Source organism: Elephantulus edwardii, unplaced genomic scaffold (genome assembly GCF_000299155.1).
Source record: "Elephantulus edwardii isolate Elephantulus edwardi_28Jun2011 unplaced genomic scaffold, EleEdw1.0 scaffold00117, whole genome shotgun sequence".
Classification (NCBI taxonomy): Eukaryota; Metazoa; Chordata; class Mammalia; order Macroscelidea; family Macroscelididae; genus Elephantulus; species Elephantulus edwardii.
Genome location: NW_006399867.1, coordinates 10,398,513 through 10,426,416, shown reverse-complemented (window position 1 = coordinate 10,426,416; position 27,904 = coordinate 10,398,513). Strand labels below are relative to the sequence as shown.

The 27,904-nt window shown below is 44.3% G+C and overlaps 1 protein-coding gene across 2 annotated transcripts in view; it reads right to left on the bottom strand.

Moving 5' to 3' along the window:
• Positions 1 to 27,904, bottom strand: part of MYH11 (myosin, heavy chain 11, smooth muscle) — a 109,061-nt gene that overhangs the window by 68,695 nt on the left and 12,462 nt on the right. For both annotated transcript variants that reach the window (XM_006892671.1, XM_006892670.1), the window contains exon 3: positions 5,945 to 5,972. In XM_006892671.1, the coding sequence (XP_006892733.1) occupies positions 5,945 to 5,972 (28 nt within the window). The remainder of the gene's footprint in view (positions 1 to 5,944; positions 5,973 to 27,904) is intronic.

The window sequence follows — 27,904 nt, the reverse complement described above, 5'->3', positions numbered from 1 at the left end:
GGGGCTAGGTTCTGATCAGAACAAGGTAAAGGAAAGAAAACTCTGAAACCACTGGTGTAGGCATCTCTGAGTTCACGAGGGCCCAAAACAAACGTGTACAGAATATGCCCCTCACATTGGTACGCTAATGTACTCAGATGTCTACTGCTCACCTCTCCTTCCCCTCAAACATGTCCTCAGTCTCCATCCTTGCCTTTATCCTCTCCTGCTTCCTCTCTTCACAATAATGCTTAAGCATTGTGCCCTTTTAAGACCTATCTAGAGGGGATCAAATTGACAACAAAACCTTGAAAGATTATATAAGTTTAATGAGGAGATGAGGAGAGAAACAGCATATAAAAAGAGGGTGAGAATGCACAACTCAAGAAATGTCATCAGTATCACCAAATTGTACACATAGAAACTTGAATTGATATATTTTTTTGGGGGGGAAGTCATTGTGCTTGATGTGAAAGTTTACAGAACGAATTGGTTTTCCATTCAGTCATTTATATAGATTTTATGACATTAATTATAGTTCCCACACATTATAACAACACTCTTCCCACCTCCTCCGTGTGATTCCTGTTTCCATGCATCCTTCTATCCTAACCCTTCCTGCCTTCCGAGCTTTCATCATGGGCAAATGTTGCCCTTTTGAGCTTGTCTGATTGGTTGTTCTGAGGAGTGAGTTTCTCCCATTCTAAGTGACTATCTTATTAAAAGCATGTCTACTGTTTCACTGAGAGTTGAGTCACAAAGATGAGTTTTGTTCCTGGAGCCATAAAGTCAGGGGTTCTGTCAATCTGTAGGAGCCTTTTTATGCTTTCAGTTTTGTTTCACATTTCTTTCTGACTCTGTCCAAGACCACCTATAATGGTCCCTTTCAGAGCAGTCAGTAATGATAGCTGGGTATCATCTGATTCTTCTGGCCTCACAGTAGTAGAGATTGAAGTTTGTGCAGTTTGTTAGTCTTTTGGACTAATTTTTTTTTTTTCTATATGTCTGATTTTGTTCACTCTTCCTTGTTCCGGACAAAGAGAGTAATAGTTGTCCCTTTGTTGTCCCTTCACAAGCTACTAAGACCCTAGTCCCTACTTCTTTGTGTATGTTTTTGCTATGTAGAGTCTCAACAATAGCAAATTATTTTTTTTAAAATACATTGGTATGATATGCCCATGGTCCTTGTCTGTTTTATCGGGGAAGGGAAATAGGATCTTTTCTTTGGGAAATATAACATTGGAAATTGGCTGGTCCTGTGTGGACAGCTTGGCGCAAGCATTTCCAAGTTGTGTTGATAAAAATAATATGTCCTGGATGGTTCTGCCAAAGAAAACACCCTGAGCTCCAGGCTCGTGGGTGTCTGAAGATTGATGTGCCTGGGGCTGCTTTGGAAACATGAATATCTCTGCTTTCCTGAACTCTGAGCTCTGGGGCTAAGAGGCCTTCCTGAGTCTGAGGACTCTTGAGTCTCAGCCCTTTCTCTTAGGGAATTTGGTGCTGTAACCACCACATGGCCAACTCTTTTAATCAGTCCCGTCCCAGGGGCTAAGAGGAACCACCCAATGGCCACTGACCCTCTTGGGCCCCAGCAAGGTTGGCTTTGCAGGACTGAGAAGAGCCCTGTGCTTGGTTAAGGACTCTATTATCAGTGTGAAATCCTTAACCATACTTGAACAAAGGCCTTGCATTTTCATATTAGCACTGACCACACTCAGCCTATAGTTCATCTAGGCAAATGTTATTTCCAAGATCATTTCACACCCTCAGTATGAAAGCCCAATGAGCTCAGGCTTTTTAACTCCTGGCCATCTTGAGACTTCTATTCTGCTGTCAGTAAAGCCCTCTGTGCTGTTCAACTCCTATGCATCCTGCAACACCCAGTCTGGTGCTAGCTCCGTATTTCTCAGGCTAAAGCAAATGGCAAAATAGCATATTAAGCTCCATAGCCAGCCTGCCTGACCCCAAATCTCTACTCTGTTACTTACCACTGTGACCTTACGCATGTTATTTAACCCCATTCGGTTTTCTTATCTGTAAAAATTGGTGTCCAGAATGAAGGCTGCATAGTAGAGTGGACTTGGGGCAGAGGGATTGTATAACAATGAAAGAGTTTTTATTTTACTTTTCAAGAATAGTGAATTAGGGGGAAGAGGTGGGCAGTGAGAAAAATGCAACAATGAATGAATGGAAATCCAAAGTCTCTGTAAACTTTCATTAAAATTAATTTAAAAAATAATCTAAAAAAGGTATCATAAAGGCACTTACATGATATAATTCTTTTGCAGAGTAAATGAGTGAATATATGCAAATATCTTTAAAAACAGTGCAAGGTGTGTAATAATTGCACAGAAATGTTAGCTACTGTGGTGGTTAATGGTATGGGTTATCTTGGTGGGGCTATGATTCTTACAGGTTTGGCAGACATTAGACTGACTGCTCTCTCATGTAATATGATGTAGTCACTTCCATGTTGTGAGCAGCCAATCAGTTGAACGGGGTGTTCCCTTGGTGGGTGTGGCCACACTGATATGTAAATGAATGTTAGGCAAGGTTCTCTTTCTCCCTCTCATTCTCACTCCCCCGGCCCCAAGCCCGTACTGTTCCCAGGGATGGGTTCATTTGCATGATTCATGGTTCTCAGAGAAAGTCTTCCTAAAGAGCTTTCTGGTTTTCCCTTCTTGGTGTTTATCTGCATTGCTTTTATAGCAAAACAAATACATGTTTTTCAGATATAGTTTAATTTTAACTTAATTAAAATTTTTCATTGTTTTATTCCTTTTTGTCATTAGGTCACAGACAAGAGGAAAAGGAAGGTGGGAGAAGTGAGTTGAGTTAACTTTTCTGTGAAGGGTCAGATACTAAATATTTGAGGCTTCCTGGGTCACAGATAGTCTTGGTCACAACTATTCAACTCTGCCCTTCAACAGCAAAAGGAGGCATAGAAAAGAAAGGATTGAGTGTGGCTGGGTTCCAAGAAAACTTTATTTACAAAAAGAGGCAGAGGCTGGATTTAGCCTCTGGCCATGATTTGCTGACCCATGAACTAAAGTTAAGAAACCAGCCCAAAATTATTGCCATTGAGTATATTTCAACTTAGAGTGGCCCTCCAACACAGTAGTGACCCTCCAGCATCAGAGCAGAACTCTATCATAGCATTTTCCAAGGCCGTCTCTCTCATGGTTTGAACCCACCAATGGCTCCTCAGGAGAAAGATGGGCAGTCTCCTCCCATGTGATTAACAGCCCGGTAAACAGCTGAAGGGTCCACCCTGAGTCTGTTCCAACTTGACAACCATGAGTTGAGGAAGCTCTGGTGGCCTAGTGGCAAGAAGCTGCACTGCAATCCCAAAGGCATGCAGTTTGAGGCTACCAGCTGCTCCTCGGGAGAAGGATGGACAATCTCTCGTTCAATTAAATGCCTCTGAAAACATGCCAGAAGGTCAGCTATGGGTCGGTGAGTTTAGAGTACTAATCTTTAAATAGAAACAGAAAGCCACATCTTTTTTCCCCCCTTTGCAGAGCAGCTGGTGGGCCTGAATTGAACTACTGACCTTTGGTTAGCTGCTGAGAGCTTAACCACTGTACACACAAACACACAAACATGTAATTCAGAGACGCCCGGAGCAGCCCCACTGCAGCCTGATTCTAAAGCTTGAGTTTCTCTCCCACTCTCACCACAGTCGAAGCAAGTCAGAGATCAAGCCAGTAACTGCCTATAAATCACAAATATCGTCATCACCACTGAGTCCCTGAGTGGTGCACATGGTTGCTCACAAATGGTGCACAAATGTTCAGCTACTAACCAAAAGGGTAGTGGTTCAAAACCACTCATCTACACCTTGAAAGATAGTCACAGCTATTGAAACTCAGTGGATCCCAGTTCTGGGATACATGTAGGGTTACATGAATTAGAATCAACTCGATGGTGACTGTTGTTGTTTTGTTTATGTGAAATCAGTACTTGGACCAAGAAGCAGTCATCAGAGCACAGCGATTGGCTCAGGATAGAGCTGGGTTCAGAGCTGTTGTACGGAGTCGACTTGATGGCATATAACAACAAAGAAGCCGAGAAGCAAACTAAAATATGTGCCTCCAACACCTGCCTGCTACCCCATGAGTCCTGTTCTGGGAAACATCCATGTTCCTTTAACACCACATTGTGTTAACACAACCACCCGCAAACCTGTAGGCTGCTACCAGAAAGATACTCTCCTTTGAAAACTAAGTGGAAGGGAGAGGGGAGATGGGAGTGAAGGAGGAAGCCTGGGAGGAGGAAATGCAAGTCGTGAGTGATGTTCCCAATGGAATCTCCTCCACTGGCCTAGAGGAGGGTGGCAGGAAGCAGCTGTTGGCCTGAGTCTTCTGCCCTCCCTCCCCCAAGGTTCAAGATGAGTGTCTTCCAGGTGACTCAGTCAAAGCCCTGAGAGCCTGGGCACATGGGGAGGTGTCTTTAACAATACTTCTAGCCTCCTTGGATGGTCAGAAACATCAAAGTTCTCTCTCTGACCTGCAAACACTACACCACCACTTCTTCCTGCCCCTCAATCCCATCTTCCACTGCCCATTAGTTCCAGGTACTGACCAACTGGGCAAGCTAATGGCGCCTCAAAATCTTCAGCCTTAGTGTTCTCTCTGTCTGAAGTTTTCTCCTCCCAGGTTGCCCCTGACTGACTCCTAGTCCCTGGGTCTCGAATCACCCCTCCCCAGAAAGCTGCTCTTGCAAGACCTGTTCAACATCATAGTAACACACAAGTGTCCATGAAATGGACTGGTCAAGACTCAGCCCAGACTTCCTTCCAAAGGGCAAGAATTCTGCTTGGCCTCTCATGCCACACATACGGCTTCTCATTTAATGTTAATTAAGCATCATTCTTGTCATTCTCCATTTAAAAGTTGAAGAAAGGTGGCATGGAGAAGTTAAACTATGTGTCTAAACAATAAGCCAGAAACAGGCAGAGAAAGATGTCGGAATCAATTCACAGCTGACCCGCTCCCCTCCAGTCGCTATGTGGGTTTTCAGAAGCAGTAAATCACATGGGATGAGATTGCCCACCCTTCTCCTGCAGAACAGCCGGCAGATATGAACCACACACCTTTGGGATTGCAGCACAGCGTCTTATCACTAGGCCATCCGAGCTCCCTGTCAGATGATTAGCAACCTTAATTCCATCTGAAGTTTTAACGCCTCTGCGATATAAATTAATATATTCACAAGTTCTGGGGCTTAGGATGTCGCCTTTTTTTTTGAGGGGGGGAGTCTTCTGTCCACAAAAGTACCACAAAAACCAAATGCCTTTGAGTTAGTTCAACTCATAACCTCCTGACCCCACCCCCCAACTGGGTTTCCAAGGTGATAAATCTTAATGGGAGGAAACTGCCTATCTTTTTTCTCTTGGAGTGGCTGGTCATTTTAAACCACCAACCTTCTGATTAGCAATTTAACATGATCCTTAAGGGATTATTTATTCCCTCTCCCCACCCCTCACCCCCCAGCAAAGATCTCCTGAGTAATTCTGAGTTAAGCTATTATCGCTTGACTATAAACCAGTGTATTTAGAGAAACAGACCTAGACACCAGTCTGGTACAAACATAGCAGCTTGTTCATTGTGAAATGTTAAGAGTTTAACACAAGCACCAACTTCCTCATCAGTAGAAACAGACCTACCTTCTCGGAGTTGATACATTGTTAGGGGAAATTTTAGGCATAGAACACTTAGGCCAAGATCTGGTATACAGTAAGTGCTCATTAAATGCTTGCAGGGCCAAGTCATTTGAGTTTGACTGTCTTGGCACAAGATTGTTTGTTCAGCAAATGTTTAATGAGTATCTGCCTTGTGCCAGGTTCAAGCAAGGATTCTGAGACACATCAACAAACAAAACAAAGACCCCCTTCCTCCTCCTAGCCCAGATCTTTACCAGGTTGTACAGGAACACAAAGTAGGGAAAAATCAGCTCCACTCACGTGCACAGAATGGACTGGTCCTCTCGATCTGAGAACAGAAAGAGAAAAGAGTCTTGAGTTAGGATTCTCTCCAGGAAGCTCAGGGTACAGTCTGGTTATGGCTTCCCCACCAGGAGACTCCCATTCAAAGCTCCTGCACCCTGGCCCTACTAGGGGCTCAAAAAGAACAGACAAGTTATGGATCCAATGAACAAGGCCAAGTCCAAAGACAAAGGGCTAATATCCACCCATAAAACGCGTATGGCTCACCCACAACGTTCCAGTGGCAGACTCAGGAAGATGCTGGGGTCTAACTTGTACAAGACTTTTTCCAACTGAGTGAATTAATCTTTAGAAGGTCCCATTTATCATTTTTATCCTCTCCGGAGTGAGCATTTCTGGCTGTATTTGGCAGTTTCTTTATAATATAGACTAGTATGACAGTCACGGCAGTTCTAAGAGGGTTCTGGAGACCCACCCTACTCAGACTGCAACATAGTTTGAATCCAGACAAACTTGGGTCCTATTTGGCCACTTTCAAGATCATGACCTTGGCCAAATGTTTAGGCTCTCCATGCCTCAGTTCCTTCAGCTGTACTATGGTGTATGGACATTTGGGGCCTTTGATAATCGAGCATCAAGTTATCTTCTATGAGAAGATGGTCCCATGTTTCCTTAGGAGGACTATGCTCTTTCTCACCCCTGCCTACAGGTGTCACCTCAGTGGGACTCCACAACAAGCCCCAGAGCCAACAGGTGAGAATGTGACCCAGGTGACACTTCTCTAGCACTGTCAATCACAGTGACACAAGGGTAAGGATACAGAGCCTGTGGACAGGGCCCCAAGGAGGCCAAGATATCCTATTCTCAGAGCCGGAGGAGCCTCACTTCCTCCAGAAACAAATTAAATGTACGGCTAGCAATTCCACTCCTAAGAATCTCCCAGGGAAAATGGAAAGCCTATGTCTCTATAAAACTTTTAACACAGATATTCACTGCAGCATTATTTATAATAGCCAAGAAGTAAAAACAACCTAAAAATGTCCATCATCTGATGAATGGATAAACAACATGTGCCCTATCTGTACAAGAGCATGTGCAATGACAAAGGAATGAAGTTTTGATATGTGGATGAACCTCAGTGAAGAATCAGGCACAACATTCTATATGAATCATTGACTTGAAATGTCTAGAGCACAGATTTGTCTTGGAGAGGGTGAAATCAAGTTTCTCCTCCTTGGAGGCAAAGATTTTGAAGCTCCGTCTAATAAACTTTGGGCATGTGGCCAGGAGTGACTGATCCCTGGAGAAGGACACCATGCTTGGTAGGGTGGAGGGACAGCGCAGGAGAGGAAGATCCCGGATGAAATGGATTGACATGATAACCAGGGCCATAGGGGTAGGGGTGTCAGAGTCAGTGAGACTGGCTCAGGATAGGGCAGTACTCAGAGCTATTGGACATAGATGGTCACTATGACTCATGGGCGACTTGATGGCACATGACAACAACAACAACCACAGAACAGAGAGGTGATGAGTGGCTTCCAGGGACTGGGAGCAGGAAGAGGGACTGACTGTCCATTTGTTCAAGGGACCATTTGTGTGTAGGGGTCGGGTGAGAGTGTGTTAGAGAATAGGAGCAGTAGTGGCGTAAGGGAGCTGAGGCGGCCTAGTGGTAAGAACCTACACAGCAATCCCAAAGGCACAAGGTTCAAATCCACCAGTTGTTCAGCAGACACAGGGTGGGCACTCTCCTCCTGTGACATTTACTGCCACTGAAAACCCACTAGAGGGTCAGCTCTGAGTACCAACTCGATGGCACACAACAATAGTGGCACGGTGCATAACGTATCAGGCTGCTAATGGAAAGGTCAGTAGTTGGGATTCGCCAACCAGTCCTCAAGAGACAGATGAGCCATGTTTTCCCGTGGAGAGGCACAGCCTTGGAGCGGCCCTGAGGAGAGTCACTGTGGGTAAGAACTGACCCCCACAGCAGTCTGGTTTTGTTTGTTTCTTTGTTCTTAAGTATCAACAAACTCAATTCATTGCCTTCGAGTCAGAATAGACTCACAGCTGACTCTCCAGGAGGTTTTCTGAGGCTGTAAACCACACGGTAGGAGACAGCCCATGATTCTCCCATCAGCTGAGTTGCTGGTGAGTTCCAGCCTCCTGAGAGGGGCTGCCTTTGGGTCAGTAACACAAGTCCTGAGAGACCATGGCTCTCAGAACCCCTTGGAAAATAGCTTTACGGAGATAAAATTTACATGGCAACAATTCACTTATTTGAAAAAGTTTGCAATTCAGTAGTTTTGCTTAAATTTGTCATGTTGGAAATTTTTGGTACCTTTGTGTTTTATTTTTTTTAAAGTGCTGTTGAGTGCTGTCAAGTCAGAACTAACTCATAGCTGACCCTCCGGGGGTTTTCAGAGACTGTCAACCACATGAGAAGAGATTGCCCATCTTTCTCCGTCAGTCCCAGAGCAGCTGGTGGGTTCTAATCGCATACTTTTAGGTTGGCGGTACAAGTGATTACCACATTGTTGTTGTACCAACCTATAGCTGACCCTCTGGTAGTTTTCAGAGGCAGTAAATCACATGAGTGGAGACTGCCTATCCCTCTCCTGTGGAGCAGCTGGTAGCCCTGAACCACAGGCCTTTGAGATCGCAACACAGCTTCTTGCCACTAGGCCACCACGACTCCTCCTTACCACACTATCAGTGGTACAAACAGTGTGTGCTTGATTGCTAACAAAATGGCCAGCAGTGAGAACCCCTCTAGCTACAGCAGAAAAGAAAAAGCCAGTTGATTTTTCCTATATTTTCATTAAGACTGAAGCCTAGGTTGTAAAGTTCTCAGTTCTACCCAGAATCTGTGGTTGCCATGAATCAGAACTAACTCAGGGCAATTAATTTTTGTCTTTGAGTTGTGATGTTGGAGAAGGGTACAAAGTATCCCACAGACTGACAAAAGAACAAACAGGCATGTCTTGAAGTTAATGGAATGAAGGTGCCTGTTAGAAGCAAGGATGGTGAGACATGGTGCTCAGAGAGGCTGTTCCTCAGAGAGGGACATCAAGCTTGGAAAGGTGGATGATGAGTGAAAGGTAAGGAGATCACCCATGAGACGGATTGACACAGTGACTGCAGCAATGAGCTCTAGTGTGTCAGAGACGATGAGGACGGCACAGGATAAGACAAGGTTCAGATCTGTTGTTCAGAGGGCCGCTATGAGTCGACAGCACCTAACAGCAACAACAACAAATGAGTCATGGTTGATTCGACGGCAACTAACAACAACAGCAACAGGAAGACTGGATTGTGGTGATGGTTACACAACACCACAAATGGATTAAAGACCTTTGGATTTTTAAACTTAAATACGTTTCCACATCTAAATGATAAAGTTGAAACCAAAGTGGTTCCATTATTTTTTTTATTCATTTTTATGAAAATTTACAGAGACTTTGGATTTCCATTCATTGTTGCACTTTCCTGCCCACCCCTTTCCCCCATTTTTTTTGAGGGCTAAATAGTAAAGATAGATTAGAAAGTTACATCTCCAAAAGGATGAACCTCATGCGATATTTATCCTGTTGTGACTGAGATATTTCACTCAGCATAATGTCCTCTAGGGTCATCCACGTTGCATAATATTTCATGAGTTCCTTGTTTTTCAATGCTGCATAGTATTCCATTGTGTGACTATTCCAGAGCTTCTCTATCCATTCGTTTGTTGATTGGCACTAGGGCCACTGTTGTAAAGCAGGACTGACAATGAGGTTGAGGGAAGACAGAGAAGGAGGGGAGGAATGATGTATACTGCATTGAAACAGATGAGGGAGGGAACTGTTTAACAGGGATATATGATTGGGTATTATTGTTGTGACAGGAGTCCAGAATAAAGCCTGCACAGTGGAGTGGATTTGGGGGGAGGGATTGCATAACAATGAAAGAGTTTTTCTTTTACTTTTGAAGGAGAAGAGTGAATTGGGGGGGGAGGGAGTGGGCAGGGAGAAAAGTACAACAATGAATGACTGGAAACCCTAAGTCTCTGTAAACTTTCATTAAAATTAATTAAAACAAAACAAAACAAGAGATGAGCTTCCTTCCCTGAAAGGAAATATGGAGGGGAGGCTGCGATTCCATTTTGCTGACCACTTTCTGATTCTATCTGAATATATCCCTCTGTTCCAAGAAATAGTAAATAATCTGATTAATGTTTACCCCTAAACATGGTTTTATGACCCACCTCGGAAGACAAAACAGTCAATGCTGAAATAGTGGAAAATGGTCCCAGGCCTTCAAAGTGCAGTGACTACTCACCACAAGACAATGTAGAATGAATAAATACCCATTTCCTGGCTTTGTTCAGTGCTGATGCCAAGTGAGCCTCAGTCCGCTGTCATCAAAACATGCATTCTAAATGTAGTATGTTTGCTATACCATCCACTAGCCTTGCTTCTTGACTTCGTAGTGAGTTAGGACCTTTCATAAATGTTTCCAATAGAGCTATTTTTTCATGAAGCTCTGGTGGTGTGGAGTGTAGTATGCTGAACTGGTAATGGAAAAACCAATTGACCTAGAAATCCCCTGAGATGCTGGAAGAAGGTCTGCTCTTGATAAAAAAAAAAGAAAAAGCAAAACCTAAAAGCACAGGAAATAAAGAGCAAAGGACACCAGTCCCGCCTGCAGTTCGGCTGATAATTCCCATTTCTGAGTCCCCTGAGCCGGCCTGTGCTGCTGTCCTCCCCTGTTCTCACAGCAGCCCAAGAATCACTCTCCAAACCAACCCTTAAAAGAATGTATGTTACAAACAAATGGACTGAGAAACTGTGGTCCACTCACACGATGGAATACTATGCAGCACTTAGGAGCAATGATTTTGAAAAATACTACGTAACATGGGAGAGGCTGGAGAGCATTATGCTGAGTGAACTAGCTCAGTCTCATAAAGACAAATACTGCGTGAGACAATTGTTGTGAAAATAGAAGGACAATCAGTTAGATGTGTATAAAAGTCCAAAGGAGAAAGGGGAGAGGCTAGAGAGGGACTGAGGGTAGGGAGGGGCCCAAATCACAGGTTCACAGAGTTTGGTAGGAGGAGGGAGAGGATGAAGGGATTAGTAAAGATCCATTGGGGACCTGACAAGATAGGCAATGGTAGGCATAGGTGGATGGTGATTATTTTATAAAACACAGTGTATGATGGAATACTATGCAGCATTGAAAAACAAGGAACTGATGCAATATTATACAAAGTGGGTGACCCTGGAGGACATTATGCTGAGTGAAATATCTCAGTCACAAAAGAACATATATTGCATAGGGCCATTGTTGTAAAACAGGACTGACATCGGGGTTGAGGGAAGACAGAGAAGGAACAGATGAATGATGTCTATTGTATTGAAAGAGATGAGGAAAAGAACTGTTTAAAAGGGATATGTAATTGGGAATTCTTGTCATTACAGGAGTCCAGAATGAAGGCTGCAGAGTGGAGTGGTCTTGAAGGGAGGGATTTAATAACAATTTTTTAAATAACAAATTTTGAAGGAGAAGAGTGAATTGGGGGGAAGGGGTTGGGCAGGGAGAAAAGTACAACAATGAATGAGTGGAAACCCTAAGAATCTTTTCTTTTACTTTTCCATAATTTCTGGACTCATGTACTTATAACTTGTTAGTCAAATTTGTGTCTTCTAGGTTGCAACACCCCCATGATACATCTTCAAGGATATGAACATGTACGGCCAAGCACAATCAATAAGAGTGCATCTAAATTCCAAAATCAATCTCCATAATAGTCTATGTGTTTCCTACTGCCAAAGGGGCCCTTTAGAGTAGTGAGAGAAGATCTTCACCCTGAAACCCACAGCGTCCCTTTTCAGCAGGAAGTAGCTAAGAGAATACGCCATCCCCTTTTCCTTATGACTCAGGGTGAAGTCTCTCTCAGGGAGGAGTGATAGGGAATGGCAAAGGACACACTGACAAAGAAGATTAATCAGAACTGGCATTGACAAGCACTGTGGCATTTGGACAAGAACAAACTGGGAGGAGGGTAGAGAGAATAGTGCAACAATGAATGAATGGAAACCCAAAATCTCTGTAAATGTTTATGAAAATTAATAAAATATAGAAAAAAAACACTATGAAAAAAAAACCAAAAAAAAAAATAAAATTAAAAAAACCCCACACTAGTCATCACACACACACACACACACACACAGAGAGACACACACAGAAAAAAGTAAAAAAAAAAAAGACCAAAGAAACACAATATATGGGAAAGACAGAAGAGACCCATCAGGGGGCACTGGCATGGTACCCATCTTACATGTGCAGAAAGTGAGGCATGACACGCCAAAGGTCACATAGACAACAGGTGGTGGGAATGAAGCCCAAATCCAAATTTGGCTGGACCCTAAGACCTCGCTTTTCCCCCCACTGTACTATTTTATCTTCCTTGAGTCTTTCAGATTCAAGTTTAGGTTGACATTTCCTTCTTGGGTAAGACCAAGAAGAAAACCAAACATTAGGTGAAGACACAATAGGATTTGTAAACTTTCATGTAAATGAAATAAAGTAAGAAATAATCAAACGTGAGTTCACCCAGAACAGTCTGGGGAGAGCCAGGCCCCAGGGTCACCGACTCTGTGGAAGGGGTGTCAGGAGGACAACATCCAGCAAGGCATCCTGGGAGTGAGGGGACATGGAGTCTGTGCCTTCCAATTCCACCCCAGGGAGAAATCCACTAGCAAACAAGACTGAATAGGAAATAGGTTAAAAATGGATTGGAGGTGGTGGTAGGTGGGGAATGGCTATAAGATGAAGCAGGGCCTGCTTGGGGGTTTGGAGAACTTGGAGGACCCAGGCCTGCTGTGATGGGAACCCCAGCAGAAGCAGTACCTCCTAAAGCCCACACAGCCTCCTGTATTTCAAGGGCCATTTCTGAGACTGACAGGCAGAGGATCCGTGTTCTCTGAGCCCAGAGCACAGGAGTCTTAGAAGATTGGTTGCCCAGATGCTCGTCTGGGCCCTTCCCTCACAGGCCTGGAGGCTCAGTGCAGGGGCTGCTGGGAGACTTCTTTCCTGGAACGTTCCCAGAGGAAACGTACCATCTCTGAGCGTGGGAAGCTCTCCGAGGTCCATTATGGGCAGGAGGGAGGCAGGGTTGGGCACTGCTTGTTGGCGCTGGGGTTTGTGGGGCTTCCCTGATGGAATTCACTGACATGACAAGCTATTCTTACCCTCCAAGCTTTGTACTCACTGTTTCTTCTGCTCGGAGCACCCTCTCCAGAGCTTTCTCCTAGTGAACCCATCCTGGAAATGACACCGTGGGAGTCACCTCCAAGATACCTTCTCTGATCCCACACCTCCTTAGCTGATGTGGGCCTTTCTGCCGTGCCCTCCTCCAGAGCTGCATGTTGTTGTTGTAAGTTGTCACTGAGTCAAGTATGACTCATAACAAACCTATGAACAACACACCTGAGCCCTGTCCTGTCCTGCGCCATCGTCATCATCTCCGACACACTTGAGCCCATTGCTGCAGTCACTGTGTCAATCCATCTCACCAAGGGCCTTCCTTTCTTTCACTGATCCTCCACCTTTCAAGCATCATGTCCCTCTCCAGGGAATAACTTCTCCTAGCAACATGCCCAAACTATGTGAGATGAAGCTTTACCATCTTATTCTCCAAGATATATATCTGTTCGTTCTCTTGGCCCTCCCTGGGATGTTCACTGCTCTTCTCCAACACCACAGCTTTAAAGCATCAATTCTTCTGTCATCCTTATTCATTCTTCAGCTTTCAGATGCATAGCAAGTGACTGAAAAGACCATGGCCTGAATCTGACACACTTTAGTCTTCAAACTGATGTCAGTTCTCCTCAAAACTTTGAAGAGACACCAGACTTGCTCACTTCCCCTGACTGCTGGTACCAAGGGTGCTGACTGCGGATCATGGACACTACATAACCCGAAGAGCAAGTATTCATTTCAGTAACTGCTGCTTTGCTTATTTATGTCAAGAATCTTGCAGAAGACACAAGTAAAGGGTCTGTGGAATGAAGATCTTTTCCAAATTTTACAAAGGGACCCTGTGGCTTACAGTATCTCACAGTCCCCAAGTTCCCTTTCCTGGTTAGATGCCACACTGTGATCAGAGTCTGACCTGCTTATCCTCTATAATTTTGGAAAAAGAAAGCACAAAGCAGCTGGAATAGTAATGTGCCCTCTACCTGTGATAGGATGTCCCTGATGGTGGCTCAAACTCATCCAGCAGTACCAAGGAAGAAAGGCCTGGCGATCTGCTTCTGAAAGGTCACCACCTTGAAAACCTTATGCGGCAGTTCTCTGTACACATGGAGCTTGCTAGGAGTTGAACCTGACTCAACAGCAACAAACAACAAGAAAAACATCCATGATGTGACTTTTTCTTGTTTTCCCTTCCTATCCTGGTGAACACATCAAACTCAGGGCTGTCAAGTCGGAACCGACTGTTAGCTGACCCTCCACTGGGTCTTCTAGGCTGTGTATCACAGAAGTGGAGATTTCCTGGCTTTCTCCCTCAGAGGATCTGGGCAGTGGGTATACACGAGGCACACTGGCTGAGAATCCAAGTCCTGCTTGGAAGGGGAGACTTTCACCACTGTCAGGCCAACACCCCTCCTTTATCCCCCAGTTACTTAATCCTTGTTTTGAGATGCTTGCAATTCAGTGGGGGTGTCAAATTGACCAGGAAACCACATCAGGGTGGGGGCAAGCCCACAGGGTCAATGTCAAAAGTGCTATGGGGACACAGCTGGCTTCTGACGCTCCCTGAGAGTGACATCCAAGCTGTGTCAAGAAGCACACACAAGAACTAGATGGTGACCCACTACCACTACAGATCACTCGCACCAGAGATACCACACATGGTACTGGTTAAAAGGGGAGAAAGACGGAGAACAAAACTCAAATTCCTTAAAAATCCGGAGACCAGACTGATAGAGGCTAGAGGAACTCCTAAAACTATCACCTAAAACCATTGTTTTAATCTGGAAATGAATCCACTTCCCCAAGTCATCTTTCAGCCACTGACCTATAAAAAAAACCCACCAAACACTACAGTCCATAGAAGGAGGGAGCTCTGGTGGCCTAGTGGGTAAGAGGTTGTGCTGTTAACTCAATGGCAGATGGTTCAAATCCACCAGCTGCTCCAAGGGAGAAAGATGTGCAATCTCCTGTGTGATTTACAGCCTCTGAAATCCCTGGAAGGTCAGCTATGCTTCTTCAGCTCCAATGGGCAAGTGACCCCTAGAAGGAGCTCTGGTGGTGCAGCCTGTAAGGAATTGTCCTGTGAACTCAAAGGCTAAGCCTCTCTGGCAGTTCGAATCCACTAGTAGGCTCATCTGGGGGGAGCAATGAGAGCCATTCTCCTCCCAATGATCCACGTCCTACTAGAAGGTAGTTTGTTGGTTGTTCTTTTTCTTCTTTTTTTTATCTTTATGACACTTTTCTTGCTGTAGGAAGAATAAGGTCATCATGGCAGAGAGCTCAGCTCAGCTCAGGGCTCAGCAGTCCACGACGGCCTGGGAAGGGGCTTTACAATGACTTCTGTGCCATCAGGATCCGGGTGGTGGGCAGTTCAGTTCCTTCTTTATATGTGGGGTCCTCTGCTTCACCTTCATTCCCTCTCACTGTGGGACCCTTCTTTTGGTTTTCACTCAGGAGATTCATTGTCTTTCAGGAAGGGATGCTGTGTTTCTTTGGTAAAAGTGCCCACTGCTTCATTCAAAATGGATGTACGTACCACAGAGTCTGTAAGGTTGTCTTACTGATTCTCTAATTTCTCTGAAAATGAGCCTCTGCCAAGTTGCTTGTATCTTTCAAAGGTTAGCTTGGTCTCTCCTTGTGCCCTGTCTGTTATTCTCTTCATTAACCTAAATTGGTGGTAGAAGACGCAATCATCATCATTCGAGGCTCTGCGTCTTTGCCTTCAGGGCTGGGGCTTCTGACGCCATCAACAGAACCACCACCAACATTGGGAGCCAATTCAGGAGCTTCCTGGCCCGGCAGGAGGATGCTCTAGAGCAAAAGGCGATGAGATTTTTTGAGTTTTGACCACTGGTAGGGAAGGTGCTCTTTAGAACCACTGACTGTACAAGATCAAATGGTCAGCGATGGCCACAAAACATACAGAAGGCAAAGAGGGGGCAGGGATACTGGAGGGACGAGGACAGGGAAGGCTGGGTAGGAACAGGAGGGAGGGTGGGAGCCTGGGTGTGTTGACACATTTGCAGAGGGGTGGGGAGGAGGGCCCACATCACTGAACACTTTCTGCCTGGATTGTTGAGTGGGAAACTCATTTGCTGTGTCACCTTTGACCCGAAACACAATGCAATGTTCAAAAAAGGATGTGTAGGAATTGCAGACTACGTGGACAAGTAGGGGTGGGCTGCATCAAGGCTAGAGGTGGGAGAGCAGACTGTGGGTGGGAGCCAGGGTGGGGCTGACCTCATCCCAAAACGTGTCCCTCTCTATCTCTCCACTGCTCTCGGCACTGGGGCTCTGGTCTTAGAGGTGTAGGTCTTGAGGGTGTTGGGCGGAGATGAAGGACTCCAGTGTATCCTCCCTCCAGCTGAGGGCTCTGGGGAGACTCCGGCTCCCAGCAGACCAGAGAGCCCGGCCTGAGCCAAGCACGAGGGATGCTTTATGGCTGGGGAGCCAGGAGCCTGCAGCTGACCATAAAAGGAGAAAACCCAGTCGGGTCCTTCTCAGCTGTTTCTCTCTCCCCCTTCCTTCCAGTGCCAGGCTTCTGTGGGACCTGCTGAAGGGGAACTGTCAAGTCAGCTGTGATGTCCCTTTGAGAGTCTCTGCGAACTCCCCCGCCCGGGAGAAGTCAGAAGTCAAGGACGTGGATCTTGACCTAACGCCATGGATGCAGGTGGACGGAGGGCTCTGGGGCGAGAGAGAGAGGTGGCTGAGCACGTCAACACTTGGACTGTCCCAGCCTCACTGACAGCCAGAGTCAAAAGTCAACCTTTTTTTTTTTTGGTGGGGTTTTTGTTTTTTTTTTTGTTTTTTAAATTAAGCCCTTATATCACCTTCCCAGTCCACCCTCTGAGATACACTTTCACAGCTCCCTGGAGCCTCCTCCCATCCATACCACTTACAAGCAACACTGATTGCCATCAAGTATGACTCATACTGACCCCAGTGTTACAAAACCCCGTAGGGCTGTCCTGGCTCTGCCCTTTATGGATACAAACTGCCAGGGCTTTCTTCTGCTGTGAGGTGAACCACCAACCTTTCAATATACAGACAAATGCAGACAACTTGCACTGCCAGAGAATAATTTGTCTGCCGTTCTGTATGTGCTTGTATGATGATGTTGTTAGCATTGACCACCCGCCTGCAGGCTGTCGAGAGCAGCACCTGGCACAGAGTGGGCTCTCAGTCAGCAATGGGTGAACAAGGCAGGGACCCCCCAGGCTGGGCAGCTCCTGACATACAAGGCTGGGGTGCATACAGACCAATGTTATCGAGTGGCCTTGGGAGATTTCCACAAGAAAGACACTGCTTTACATATCTCTGCTTCTTCAATTCATTATTTTCTGCTTATTTATTTAAAAAATAATAATTTTTTCATTAAAAAAATCCTAATTCAAGGACCCTTTGCCCTTTTTAAGGGAGTTCTGGTGGCTTAGTGGGTAAGGAGTTGCACTGTGAACCCAAAGGCAGGCAGTTCGAATCTACCAGCTGCACTGTGGGAGAAAGATAATCTCCCACGGGGTTTACAGCCTTTGACAGGGAGGGTCAGTTCTAAGCGGGTTCCAACTCAACAGCAATGAGTGTGTTATTTGCCCTTTCTAAGGTGCCCTGGTGGTACAATAATAGCTAAGTCATCGGCTGCTAACTAAGAGGTCAGTGGTTCAAATCCATGAGCTACCCCGAGAAAGAAAGACATGGCAGCCTGTGTGGGCAAAGATTCCTGTTGTTAAACATCATCACGATAGCTCTGACTCAGTGACCTAGGTAAGACAGCGACATCTGCCTGATGCTACTCACACCTCACAACCTCCGCTCTACACGAGCCCACTGTCACGGTCCCTGCGGCAATCCATCGTGCCGAGGGTCTTCTTCTCGTTTGTTGACCCTACATCTTTCCAAGCATGATTTTTTTTCCTCCAAGGACTGGCCCCTCTTGACAACATGTCCAAAGTATGTGAGTTTCACCATCTTTGTCTCTATGGGGCACACCAGTTGCACTTCCTCCAAGATAGACTTGATGGTCCCTTTGGTACTCCATGGGAAACTTAATGCTCTTTCTTCTTCAACATCACAATTCAAAAGCACCAACTCTTCAGTCTTCCTGATTCACTGTCCAACTTTTGACATGTGTAGGAAGCAATTCAAAATATCATTAAGGGAGCTCTGGTGGCCTAGTGGCAAGAAGCTGCACTGCAATGCCAGAGGTATGTGGTTCAAATCCACCAGATGCTTTGCTGGAGGAGGGGCAATCTCCTCCTGTACCAGTCAGATCCAATTTGAAAGCACACACACAAAAATTAGTAAAATAAAATAAAAAAAATATCATTACTTGGGTTTGGTGCACCTTAGTCTTTAAATGGACATCCTTGCTCCCTGACACAAGAAAAGAAGTCCTTGGAAGCTTTTGTCTTTGGAGGCCTGATTTTCCACTTTTTATATGGGATAATAGCATTATAACGTCCCCCACAATGCCTAGCGGGCAGTTCTCTGGTGCTGCTGTTAACAGATATCACAGGTGATGGCTTTGATAAACGGAAGTTTATTCTCTTACAGCTCTGTTGCTGTTGTGTATCACTCAGTTGGAATCAACCGATAGCTGACCCTCCACTGGGTTTTCATAGGCAGTAAATCACACAGTAAATTTCTCTTACTTGGATCCACAATTAACATCCTTGGTACCAACAGTCAGGAAATAAGATGCATTGTACTGGGAAAGTCTGCAGTTAGGGATCTCTTCAAATTATTGAGGAGTCATGATATCAGTTTGAGGAAAAATGTGTGTCTGATTCAGGCCATGGTGCTTCTGATCACTTGCTATGCATCTGAGAGCTGGATAATTAATAAGGATGACAGAAGAAGAATTGATACCTTTGAGCTGTGGTGTTGGAGAAGAGCGCTGAACATCCCATGGACGGCTAAAAGAACAAACAAATATGTTTTCTAGAGGGTGCAGCTGGAGTGCTCTTTGGAGGAAAGAATAATGAGGCTTCACCTAGGAGGGGCTCTTCCTTGGAAAGGGACATGTTGCCGGGAAGGGTAGAGGGTCATCGAAGGAGAGGAAGACCCTCAACACAGTGGACTGACATGGTCACTGCCGCAATGGTCTCTAGCATGTCAGGGAGTGTGAAGAAGGCATAGGACCAGACAAGGTTCACGTCTGTTGTGCATAGGGTCGTTATGGGTTGTACTTGACCCAACAGCACCTAACAACAACAACAAACCGCACAGGTGATTGTCTGTCTTTCTCCCACAGAGCATTTGGTGGATTTGAATTGCATACCTTTGTGCTGGCAGGGCAATTTCTTGTCACTAAGCCAGCAGAGATCCCTTCTCAGCTCCGAAGGCTGGAATTCCCAAATGCAGGGTGCCAGCTCTGGGGAAGGCCCTCTCTCCCATCAGTTCTGAAGGAAAGTCCTTGTTTCCTTCAAGCCTCTGCAGGCCTCATGGTCCCCAGCTATTTCCAAGGGTCTAAGTCTTCCCTGGTATCAGAGCTTCATCATGCAGGGCTGGGTCCAAAAATCTACCTTTGACTCCTGGTGATTCTTTCCTGCTGCCACTTAAGCCCCTCCCACCTCTCACCTTACCTCCCCCCTCCCTCCTTCGTATCTCTCATTCACTCACTCAACTGCCATCCAGCTGAAACCAGCTGTTAACTGACCCTCCAGTGGGTTTTCAGAGGCTGTAATCGCACTGGAGAAGAGAGCCCATCTTTTGCCCTCAGAATTTTCTTCCGTGCAATTTACAGCCTCTGAAAACCCACTGGAGGGTCAGCTATAAGTTGGTCCTAACTCAACTGCATTGAGTTTGAGTTTGGGGTGGTTTTTTTTTACCTCCCTTAGAGAAGTTGGTGGACTCGAACCTTCTACCTTCAGGTTGGCAATGCAACTCCTTATCCACTAGGTCACCAGAGCTCCCTTCTTTTATTTCTAGTGTGATAAAAACATCATAAGCTATGCTCTAGGGAAACCCCCCCTTACATTCAGTTAGGGCCTTGATGGGATGAAGGGATGTGGCCGTTCACCCTTAATCCTTCTTCAAATATTCCATTTATCAGCCTGGAGGAATCATGACAGAGCTTGTACATTATATCAGTAATTATACTTTGAGGGACACAATTCAATCTAGAACAGACCAGAAGGCCTCACAGGTTGCAGTTGTTGTTATGTGCCGTTGTTGTTATGTGCCATTAAGTTGACTCCAACTCACAGCGACTCTATGCACAACAGCTCTGAACTCTGCTCTGTCCTGAGCCAACTTCATTGTCTCTGACACATCTATCCCCATCACCCCAGTCACTGAGTTAATCCATCTCATCCAGGGTCTTCCTCCCCTGCGCTGTCCCTCCACCCTCCAAAGCATGACGTCCCTCTCCAAAGACCTCCTTGCGACCTGCCCAAAGTAAGTCAGATGGAGCTTCAGAATCCTTGCCTCCAAGAAGCAGCTTGTGTCCCAGTTTGATTCTGTTTCTTGGGCCCAGTCACTGGGCCCAGAACCTCAGGGCCTTGATCTGTCAGAGGAAGGTGTCCACAGGGCTAAGGGATGTGGTTTTGATGGAGCAGAGCTCATACCGTGAGGGTTTATGAGCAGCTGGGCCTTTCCTTGGCAGCCTAGTCACAGAACAGCCCTTGGAGAGTTGGGTGAGCATGCTGCAGCCCCAGGTCTGCCAGCTGAGTGTGGGAAAACAGAGACAGTACAGGCCCTTGCCTTCTGTGTTCTTCAGTTAAGAGCCTGGAGCTGCTCACTGCTGTGTGCTGTTTCCTCTCTAATCCCCTCAGAGAGGTCATTTGGCGTTAATTAGGTGAGGACAGACCACTGACTGTTGCTATCAGTCCTCAAGGCTGCAGACAAATCCTGTGGTTCTTCTCAGCAAGTCAGACACAATCTTATCTGCCTTTCACACCCTCCGCTTGTTCCAAGAGACCCCTGGAGCAGAGCAGGAAGAGCCAAAGTGATTCCTGTCAGAACACTCTAGGGGTGCTTTCCTCACCCTCGTCAAGTTAACCACAGCTAACTAGCTCAGGGAGGGCCTCACAGCCTGAGAAGTAAAAGAGATGGACTTTCTGAGGAGTGGTTCATTTAACAACATTTAACGCCACAACTGGACAAGGCACAGGGTTGAGAATCAGATAAACCAGGTGCAAACCCAGATGGCCCACCTACACAACCTTCTGTAAGTTCTGCACCACTCTCAGCCTCAGTTTATCCAGCTATAAAATGGGACACCGGCCTCCAGTTGTGGATCCTACAAGCTGTGTGAATACAGTGAAAATTGTAAGACAGGGTCCAGCTTTAACAGGGTGCATCTCACCACTTTTCTACTGCTTGCTTTGTTGCTATTGTTATGTCCCATTGAGTTAAAACTGATTCATAGCTTGCTCTCCAGAAGGTTTTCAATTCTACAAACCTCCGAAGAGCTGGCAAGGGGAGCTCAGTGTGTATCTTGGCCACTTGACTTTAAGCAGGAAGCAGTATTCAGTCATGGGGCCACAGACAGGGCCTACAATTTCCTTCGCCAAAACCAAATTCCCACTCTACAAGGGAGAATTTTTTTTTTGTGGATAAATAGAATGCTTCCGGAGCTTATAATTTGAAACCCTAATTTTAAAAATTATTGGGCTCTACTGTCACTAGGGAGCTCTGGTGGTCTAGCGGCAAGAAGCTGCACTGCACTCCCCAAGGCACGTGGTTTGAGGCCACCAGGTGCTCTGTGGGAAAAGGATGGGTAATCTCTTCCTGTGCAATTAACTGCCTCTGAAAACCCACTGGAGGGTCAGCTATGGGTCGGTTCTGACTCAATGGTCACACACACACACACACACACACACACACACACACACACACAGAGTCACCAGTCTGCTAGGCTGCTCCAGGTCAAGTCAAAACAAATGAACAAGTAATTAGAAAAATTCTGATCAAAAGGGGGGAAGTGCAGAACAGAACTTAAAATCTCACTGAATCCAGAATTTTGGGAGTCATTGAGGGAGGATAAAATTATTGCCCTTAGATCATGTTTAAACCTTAAGTTGTAAACAAACATTTTCTTAAAACCGAACAATAGCTTAGCTTAACTAATAAAGAATGTGTTGTGAGCATTATGGTCTTTAATATCTATCTACATGAGTTCAAATAGTCAAAAGCAACTCAAAAGATTAAAAATAAATCTAAGGGGGGGTGAAAAATAAAACTAAGGGGATAATGAGTTAATGTTAATGGGGAAGGAGTAACTCAGAAAAGTAGAGTGAGAATGTTGGCAAAATAGGAAGACTGTAGTCACTCAGTGCCACTGAATTGTACATGTGAATACTGTTGAGTGAGATATGTTCTACTGTGTATATTCTCAAGAAGAAAGATTAAAACCAAAGCCTGAGAGTAGAGTAGACTTGGGAGGAGGAATTGTATAACAATTAAAGAATTTTTCTTTTACTTTTCAAAGAGAAGAGCAAACTGGGAGGGAGAAAAGTGCAATGGTGAATGAATGGAAGTCCAAAGTCTTTGTAAACGTTCATTAAAATTAATTTTAAAAGAAGCCTGAATCACACATTAAGCTCAAAATTATTAAAAAATTACTAGTAATTACCAAAATTACCAAACTTATTTGAAATTGACTGGGTATTTTTCTATCAAATATAACTAGAAGGGAAACATGAAAGTGAACTTTAATAGGCAACTAAATTTACTGTACCCTGAATTTATGAACAGAAAGTGCAATATTTACTATAAATATAATCTTTGAACATGTTAGGTCACATGCATTCTTTTCATTTTAATTAATATTTCCTGGATATCAAAGAAAAAGAAGTACAGCTGCTGATTAATCGACAAATAGTTGATTTTTGAAATGGATATGTGTGTTGGTCATTGCCATTGTTTCCTCCTGGGACTTAGAATGTGTCACTTGAACATTCCTAGGAGATTTTACACATCTGACTATATGATTTAGCATTAAAACATAAAGGAATAAAATGTAAACCAAAAGGGTCCTTGTATTTGAGTATAACATTACCCCACAGTTCAGAGGTTGTCTAGGATATTAAAGTCATACAAAACAAAAAATATTCTCCCGTGAATCAACTACTCAGAATGTCAAAAGTCAAAGATCAAGCTCATTATTGTAGAGTCAATTTTGATTCATGGCAACCTCGAGTTAACAAGTAGAACTTCTCCACCAGATTTCTTGATTTTGCAGCATGCTGGGTGGGTTTGAATGGAAAACTTTTGGGTACAGTGGAAGACAAACCATTGCCATCATCCAGGGACCAGCGTTCACCCAACCCCCAGCAACGAAAATGTCCTTCTCTCTCGTCTACACCACGTTCACTCACTCATCCAATAGCTTAATCTTACCAATTACTGGATGGAAACACGCACCATCAAGCTAAGGGCAGAGTATAAACTGACAGGTCTGCAAAGTTGCCAATTCTTCTGAAGATTTAACATTTTACGAAGCCAAAGATATTGGCAAGGCCACAAAAAGAAAAAAATATCAGATCAAATAATAACTGAAAATCAGAAAATCATTATTAGTACTAAGATACCTATTCTTCACTTAACGACTATTTCACTTTCCAACATTTCACATTTGTGCCAGTAGTGACATCTACTATCTGACTGCGTTATGCATTAATGAGGTATGCCTGGCAGAAGTGAATGCTGCGGTGCAAGGTGAAAGCCATACTGCCTGGGATGGCAAAGGTTATGCATCAGCTTGACTGGGCCCACAGTTTGTAGTGACTTTGCAGGTATAGTATGATATGATTTATATAAAAATGTCATTTTAAAAATTATGTAATGATATAATTCGACAATTGTGCAATGATATAATTATCCTCTATTTTGTGATCTGATGGGGCCCTCCTCCATTTTTAACACAATGCTAATTTTCACGAAATGACCTGCTATTTGAATCCTAATCATGTTGGTAAGTGAGGAGTTGAATGTACAGCTAAGGCCTTCAGAGACTGCTCTAAAGATCAGAGAAGTAAAAACTAAATAAATCAGATGACTCCTCAGATTAAGCGTGCAAAAATAATCTTTAGTCCATGCTTCAGAAGTCAAGTGTGACATGAAGAATGCCCTAGCATGATTTTGCCCTCAAAAAATTAACAAAAAACTGACTCTTAATTAGTTTTGTATTCAACATAAGAATTAGTATCTAGCTGCAATTATGACCAACATACTACTATTCTTAGAAACAAATAAAATAAACCTATTTTCATGACTTGAAGTTTTAGTTATAAAGCCCGGTCAAAACATTTTCCCTTTTTGAGCTAGGAGATAAAACAAGTTTGTCCTAGAGAGGGTGAAACCAGGGTGCTCCTTGGAGACAAAGATTCTGAAGCTTTGTCTGACATACTTTGGGCATGTTGCAAGGAGGGACCAGTCCTTGGAGAGGGACATCATGCTTGGGAGGGTGGAAGGACAGTGCAGGAGAGGAAGACCCTTGATGAGACGATTGATTCAGTGACTGGGATAATGGAGGTCGGTAAGTCAGAGACAATAAGGTTGGCACAGGATAGAGCAGGGGTTAGGACTATTGTACATAGGGTCGCTATGAGTCGTAAGTAACTCAACAGCACATAACAGCAACTACTATCTATAATGAAATTCTGGTCCCTGTTTCAAGTGGGATTCCCTCCAAAAAAACCCTCCAATAATTATCAGATAGTAAGAGACTCCTGCACTTTGTAGTATTCAGATCAATGTGTTGTGTGTGTGCATGTGTGTGTGTGTCTGCTTACCAAACCTAACAACAATGATCTCTGAGTAACTTTGCTCAAATACATGTTTAAAATTTTACATGTTGCCAGGAGGTCCTTGGAGAGGGACATCATGCTTGGGAGGGTGGAGGGACAGCGCAGGAGGGGAAGACCCTCTTTGAGATGGATTGATTCGGTGACTGGGGTAATCGGGATGGGTGTGTCAGAGGCGGTGCGGTTGGCGCAGGATAGAGCAGGGTTTAGGGCTGTTGTGCATAGGGTCGCTATGAGTCGCAAACGACTTGATGGCACATAACAACAACAACAACAACAACAACAACAGAATTAATATAGGAATTTGTAAGCTATATAGAAAGATTACTTTGACAAAGTTTATTCTTGCTTTAGACTTTGTACTTCTTTCTGATTTCAGATAAAATATGTTTAGTGGGTCCCTGTCCTCAGCTGCGAGAGACAGTTAGGAATGGCTCAAATCAATCATGAACATGCCAGTCCCCTTCCCTAGTAAATGCCAGGGTTGATATTTTAACCAACGAGACACAGGGGAAGGTTGACGAAAAAGGTTTCCTTCCTGATAAAAAGAGATTTATGGGAAGAAACTACTCGTGTGTGTGTGTGTCTTCAAGTCAGATCTACTGGCACAGGAGGAGATTACCCATCTAGTTCCAGCAGAGCATCTGGTGGATTTGAACCATGTGCCTTCAGGTTGCAGCACAGCTTCTTGCCACTAGGCCTCCAGAATTCCCAAAGATACTACTCTTATATCCTCTTTTTTTCCATACTTTTGAACATTACCTCATAAGAGTGTGAAATCCAGAACAACGGTCGCCCCTTTGTGACCAGGAGGAAGAAACGATGAAAAGTCTCAAAGAAAACTATTTCTGAACTTCTAAATGAACCAACTCTGAAACTGTCAAACTCCAGACATACTGTGTTGTGAGGTCATAAACTATTATTTGTTTGTTTTAAAGGTTGTATCACTTTTTTATATAAAATTTTTATTTTATACTGGTTTACTTACAAAGTTTCTATACATTGTGAAGAACTCTTATTTTTTTAAGCCACTTTCCTTGACTTGCAACCAAATGTATGTCAAATGCCATGAACAGTGAAACTCTGAGATGTTCAGCTTCTCAAAGAATTGCATGAACCATGGGTTAATACACTTCCATCACAGAAGAATGCAAAAGAGTTTTTGTTTATTAAGAAAAATCAATTCCTTATTCCCTTACCCATAGTTTACTACTAGCTGTTGTTGTTGGTGTGTGCCCTCACGTGGGAACCAACTCACAAGTGATCCTCTAGAGGGGTTCTGAAGGCATTAAATCGCACGAGAGGAGATTGCTCAGCTTTTTAACATGGAAGGCCTGGCCAGAAGCTAGCAGAAAACCTTGTAGCCGAGGCCACCAGGGCTCCTAGCCCAGTTCCTAAAGAACCTCGGAATCTGGGTGCTTATTTAAATTGTCACAGTTTTTAAAAATTGACAGTCAGTTCAAATACCCTTAGAACTTCAATGTGGTCCGAAACAAACTTTGTTTTAGGGGATGGAATTGGCTAGCTGTTTACAACCTCTGGTCTCCTGACATCCAACAACAGTATGTAACTTTAGGATTGCCAAAGCCCCTTTTCTGTTGGACTTTCTCAAGGATAGAAACATGGACAACTCCTATATCTCAGGATTGAATCTATTTCTAGGAAAGGAAATCCTCAGTAAAAATAGATGAGACTGGGATGATGTTACATTTTTATCACACACCTAAAAAGTCCTGATGATAAATCAAACGGCTCGAACTTGCTGAGGCCAAGAGGTGGACCAAGGTGGCTGAACACGAAAGGCTCACTACTTAGAAGTTATCTAGGCTTTTTTTCTTATCTGATTACATTGGCTAGGATTTCCAAGGCAACATTGAACAGGAGTGCTAAGAATGCAACTTCTTACCGATCTCAGGGGAAATGGATGTGCACTAGTACATATGATGTTAGATGCAAGATTTTTTTTTTAGGGATTCCTTTTATTAAGCAAGAAGTTAATTTTTATTCTTAGCTTCCTGAGAGTTTTTAATTCTGAAAGGGTGTTGAATTTTATCAAATTCTTTCTCTGATGGTGTGGTGTTTTGTTGGGTGTTGTTTTTTTTCCCTTTATTCTGTTCTATTGGTTGATTTTCAAAGAGTGAATCAGCCTGTTATTGCTGTTATGGGCCGTCGAGTTGACTGAGACGTCATAGTGACCTAATGCACAATAGCTCTGAACTCTGCCTTGTCCTGAGTCAATCTCACTGTCTCTGACACATTCACTCTCATTATCCCAGTGACTGTGTCAATCCATCTCATCCAGGGTCTTCCTCTCCTGTGCTGTCTCTCCATCCTTCCAAGCGTGATGCCCCTCTCTAAGGACTGGACCCTCTTTGCAACATGCCTAAAGTATGTCAGACGAAGCTTCAGAATCCTTGCCTCCAAGGAGCAGCCTGGTCTCACCCTCTGCAGGACAAACCTGTTCTCCTAGCAGTCCATGCCACTAGAGATGTGTGAGCTTTTGGTTAGCAGAACGTGATATGGATTGTGCCGCTACAGCTAATGTTGATATATGTTGTGTGCCATCAAATTGGAAGGGACTTCCAGCTCATACTCTACTGGGTTTTCAGAAGCTTTACATCACACAGGAGGCAATTATTTGGCATTCTCCTGTGGAGCGGCTAGTGGGTTCAAACCAATTGTCATGGGGTTGGCAGCACAACTTCTTCCCAGTAGGCTACTTGAAGAACTCCCTAAACTGATATTTAGATGCTAGCTGCGCTGCAATCCCAAAGGCACATGGTTCGGATGCACCAGCTCCTCCAGGCTGGGCAATCTGCTCCAGTGCTATTAACTGGAAACCTGCAAGGTAACCTCTCGTTAGTGAATCAAATCCATCTGCAGCTCTGAGACAAAAAGATGAACAATCTCCTCTTATTGATTTGAAAACCTGCTGGAGGGTTAGCTATGAGTTTGTTCCAACTTGATAGCACACAATCTAGAAATT